The 4,912-nt window shown below is 47.0% G+C and overlaps 2 protein-coding genes across 2 annotated transcripts; both read left to right on the plus strand.

Moving 5' to 3' along the window:
- Nucleotides 1-1,657: 1,657 nt before the first annotated feature.
- On the plus strand, nucleotides 1,658-4,111 carry EI90DRAFT_3018097 (uncharacterized protein; the record flags this gene model as incomplete). Its single annotated transcript, XM_039057184.1, has 3 exons — nucleotides 1,658-2,047; nucleotides 2,104-3,004; nucleotides 3,048-4,111. 3 exons carry the CDS (start codon nucleotides 1,658-1,660, stop codon nucleotides 4,109-4,111), a joined length of 2,355 nt encoding a protein of 784 aa, XP_038913667.1.
- A 123-nt stretch (nucleotides 4,112-4,234) lies between these two features.
- EI90DRAFT_2865364 (uncharacterized protein) lies at nucleotides 4,235-4,648 on the plus strand (the record flags this gene model as incomplete). The annotated part of the gene is made up of 1 exon (XM_039053828.1): nucleotides 4,235-4,648. A coding segment is annotated over one exon (414 nt), but the record flags the coding sequence as incomplete, so codon positions are not given.
- Between the last annotated feature and the right edge of the window lie 264 nt (nucleotides 4,649-4,912).

Genomic DNA, 4,912 nt, shown 5'->3' on the forward strand with positions numbered 1-4,912 from the left:
CGGATGCCAAACTCCCGAGAGGGAGGACCTTCCCCCTGTCACGACCAGAACAGAAGGAGCTGGACGAGTTCCTGTGCAAAAACCTGCGGAACGGGTGCATACGACCATCCAAATCCCCGATGGGAGCCCCAGTCTTCTTTGTCAAGAAGAAGGATGGATCTTTGCACCTAGTCCAGGACTACCGAAAGCTCAATGAGATCACGGTCAAAAACTCATACCCCCTCCCACTCATTTTGGACGTTCTCGCACACCTCCGAAACGCTAAGTACTTCTCAGCGCTAGACCTGCGCTGGGGATTCAACAACATCCGCATCAAGGATGGCGATGAGTGGAAGGCGGCGTTTTTGACCAACCGGGGATTATTTGAGCCTACCGTCATGTTCTTCGGCGCGTGGAAGGACCTCAGCCTCAGCGACTCAGGCAGAGTGCTGTGCCATTGCTGGTTGTCCTGGGGGTCCCTAATTTCGGATCTAGCAGAGGGAAAGTCTCTAGGGGGCATTTCAAGTCGATTTCGGACTGAGGTTACAAGTTACTATGTACATTGTATATAAGGAGGGGTCCGGAATCAAAAGGAGCGAGGGTACTCCGAAAGGAGACAAAGGGAGCTGAAAGGAGGGACAACACCAAGGGTCAAGGGTTTGACTCAATGGTGTTTCTCAAAGGAGGAATGAAGGGCCAAGGCCCAAGGAGGAAGGAAGGAGGATGGGAGTGGGGAATGGCCAGCTGATTGAATAGAAAGGAAGCAGCAGCCCAAATAGGAATGAGGGAGTATAGCGGAATTGAATGGAGCAATGCAATAGTTGCAAGGTCCGACATAAGTCTAGAAAGTCTGAACTTGGAAGTTAAACTCCGGAATATTGGCAAACGTAATTAAATGGAATGAGCTAACCAATACAATGGGTATAAGTGGAGGTGGGGTCAAAGTCCGAGGTTGGAGCTAAGACCGGAGGTTCTGGAGACAGAGATGCAAACAGGATTCCGGAGTGGAGGTCCGGAGTTGGGAGCATAGGTGTTGCGTGCTCGTCTGGAAGGTGTCGAGGTTGAGGTCGGACCCGGAATGTTCCGGAGTCGGACCAAAGGTGGTGTCAGAGCCGGAGGTGGGGTAACCTCTTGGGAGTCGGCAAGGAGGAGGTGACGGAAGGGAAGTAGGACTCTGGAAGTCAGGTTCAGAGTTCCGGGAGCCCGGAGTGGAGGTTGGGATTGTATGGATATGACACCATCCTCGGCTACATGTGCAGACATGGGAAAGTAGTTTCCGTGGAGGTTCTCTGGTTGTTTTTATAGTCAAGTCTTGGTTGATTGTCCTAATTCTTGGTTTAATATTTGCTATAAATTCCCCTGAGAATTCCGTCTCATTGATGCTAAGCTTGAAGTATTTTTGCTAATTTTCTTTCTTCCATTTTATCGTATGTAGTCATAATAATTCATAACATCTCGTCAAAATTCATTAAAATTCTATTTTCTCATATCTACTTGTCATATGGGGTTTTGTGATTTATCTGGCATATTTCCATAATGGGTTTCCATAGTGTGACCGTTATTTCTCCTACAGCGGTCCACGCTACGAAAGAAGCATGGGATTAATGGAATCATTCAACTTATTGGGAGAGCCGCACTTGGAACTTACAGCCTGAGGCACACAGAACAAGAACACCTTATGAGTGTTGTGCTCTACCGGTTAGGGGGCACACACGTTGCAGAGTTTGCACATGCAGCACTCAGCATGCCAGGGATAGCAACAACCCGACGACACTGCACAACCTCAATCCATGCTTCTCCTGCCTTCCCAACCCTTGATGAAATGAGATCAAACATCGCAACGGCATTTCAAATTGATGCCCCTTCCAATAATCAAGTTGTCAGCCTTGTTTGTATGATAGTTGAGATTAAGGTAGAAGAGGTGTTGGACTGGTGCCTGCACACCAACAGTGTGATTGGCCTTTGTCGAGAGCATTCAGGGTGTAATGCACATGCAATCAATAACATCGATGATGTGCATACACTGTTTGATGACTTGGCAAACAGAAAAGTGCATTTCGGCATGGAGGTACGTCTAGGACAAAGGGTTGTGAACCATAGCACCAGCTAAATCATAGACGATAGGCTACAGTTGCCGCAATTGGAGCTCTCACTGGGAATCATCGCCAATACATCGCACGGCCATTTCTAATCAGTGCAACATGCAAAAATGAGAAAGCTGACAAACATGCTGATCTCCTCCGCCTAGCATGCAGTGCCTGCAACCAAATGAGTAAGGAGACCAAGGGGAGTGTATATTGCCTTGCCTCAGATGGTGAATCAAGGCGAGGAAAGGCACTTGTAGCCTTAATGGAGCACACACCACTATCTCCAACATCCCGCTTATATGCTTACCTGGGTGGGCTACCGCTGCTAAACCTACTGGTTGGAGAGGACGAGTTAACATCTGACAAAGACTACAAGCATGTTATGAAAAGACTTCGACACACTCACCTGAGGCCCAGCGGTGTTTCAGTTGGTGGTGTTCAGATTACACCCTCGGTCCTGCAGTCCCACCTAGAAGGCAACAAATACCCCTCAAGCCAAATCAACAACCTGATGAATGTCACAGATAAACAAGACATCACTACAATGTTTAACCTAATGCTACTTATCTGGAAGTTACCACCACCACTCACCACGGACAATCCCATATACTACAAAACTCATGTCACCCTCAATCAACACTCAAAGCTTGTCAAATATCTAATCCTACCCTACATAAATGTTGACATGAGCCTTCATGATCAACTTAAGTCTCTTAGTGCAGTGGCACACCTGGCATACATATTCTTTACCGATCATAATGCACACTTGGCTTACCTCCCATCACCCCTTTACCGTGATATCCAAATCATGGTCAAGAACGTGTTCTTTTGCGTGGCAAAGATGAAGTGTGACAATCCCAATGGCGAGTTCTTCTTGATCCTGTTGGGCATGGATAGGCTGGAATGGATTTTTGTCCTTATCAGATCTCAAAATGGGAGTGATGTTAACATTAGCACTTACACTTTAGGGCTGAACTTCAGGGGCCATCGAATGCCACTCAATCCTCTCCCAACACCCAGAATGGGACCGGGGCCCTCGTCGGCTAAGGCTCCAGGGTTTAAGCGCCACAACAGGGATAGAGCAAAAAATCGATCACCTCAATCTGGCATTGTGGAAGGGAGACATGCAAGTCTCTGGCATACAACTGATGTCTGCATGGAGATCTGGCCGGCATGAGGTAGAAAATGATCCAGAACTCACGGCTTTCAGTCCTGCAGAAAAGTTCGGCAAGCTTGAGTCGACCCCGGGTGCTGATCTGCTAAACCCCTTCGGGATGGAAGTATGTGAAGATGGTGAAAATGAAGAAACGTACAATGAAACTCCCCAGCAACCCAACCCAGATTCCACCATTCCCATTGTACCCGACTCGCTGGAACTTGAGGAACTTGTTGACAACGAGGACATGTGGAAAAATGGGCTCGAAAGTACAATTGATGTGGGGAATGGGAAGCATGTACACAAGGCAAAGGTTCTGCATGAATTCACAAGGTTCACAAGAACATCAAACTCGACTGACCAATTGAGACGTGTCGCCAATATTTCCCGCTTTGCCCAAATCCCTGCCACGCCACATCATCACATTGGTGATGGTTCTATCATGGAGACCGAATGCATCTTGATCCAAGATCCAGTAGCCACGCTTCTGAGATGCGAGGGAATCCCATTTCTGGGTGTTGCCCAAGTTAGTTCCATCAAAGTTGATAAGAGTTCCCAAAGTGGAGTATCAAAAGACTTACTCAACAAAGAAACAGTCACCATCGGTCTCCAAATCCTCTGCTTGAAGTCGCAAAACATAATTCTGTCAAATGGGAAGGATGGTGATTGGGTCTGGCAGCATGGACGAGATGCAAGCATCGTGGTTCCCAGCAAGTTCATCCAGCAAATCAATCCTGATGTTGTTACTGTTGAAGAAGAGAGTGCTGTGATCAGAGCAGGAATCAGAAGAGACGGTGGCTTGAGGAAGGCTGTAGAATATGGGTTTCGAAGTGATGAGCTGCGAGAGTTAGCAGCAGTGATGTTTGGGGCACTCTCGCTGGATGATTGACATAAGATAGTTGAGATCAAACAGTCGGATAAGTTCCCTTACCAGGTTAACGGTGAGCTAGTTGGCTGCAGGTTACAACTGTCACACGAAACTCATTGGGCAATTCTCTCATCAGGCAGAGTGTGTTTTGCATGTGAACTTGAGGGGGATGACAGAGATGTGGTAACAACGAATATTTCTTGCGAATGTTGTCACGTGATCTTTGAAACAGCCCCAAAATTACTCGCACACATCGCAGCACACATATTACATGACCCAACTATTAGCCGAGAGGATGAGCCATGCGGGCTCTGTCTATCACCAGCACCTTCATGTCGGATTGGCCTGAAGAAATATAAAGCGTCTTTTACACTTGATTATACTAATTCGATGTGTCAGAGGCTGATTAAGTTTTCTTACGCCACTGCTTCCCAACCTTCACCTACAAACCCATGTGCTAATGTTCCCATAAAGTGTCCACGGTGCCCCAAAGGATCCAACATGGTATGGAAGTACAACATTGCTTTTCATTATGCGAAAAACCACTCCCCTACTGCGAATCAAGGGGAAACTAGACGACAGAAACACTTAGCAGCGAAACTCAACATTTCTGAAGCACATAGTTCTCGTCTCTGCCTTTGGTATGTCCCAATCCTTCTTTACTTATTTATCACTTCAGATGTAATATTAATTATTAATCTACATCCAGGGACACAGACCTGGAAACACCACCCGAAGTCAATGCGGACTCATCCACTGGACCACTGGAACAAGATATCGATGATGACCTCGATACCAGCACCCCCAAACATATTCCCACCT

This window comes from Cantharellus anzutake, assembly GCF_015039405.1.
Source record: "Cantharellus anzutake strain C23 chromosome Unknown EI90scaffold_40, whole genome shotgun sequence".
Classification (NCBI taxonomy): Eukaryota; Fungi; Basidiomycota; class Agaricomycetes; order Cantharellales; family Hydnaceae; genus Cantharellus; species Cantharellus anzutake.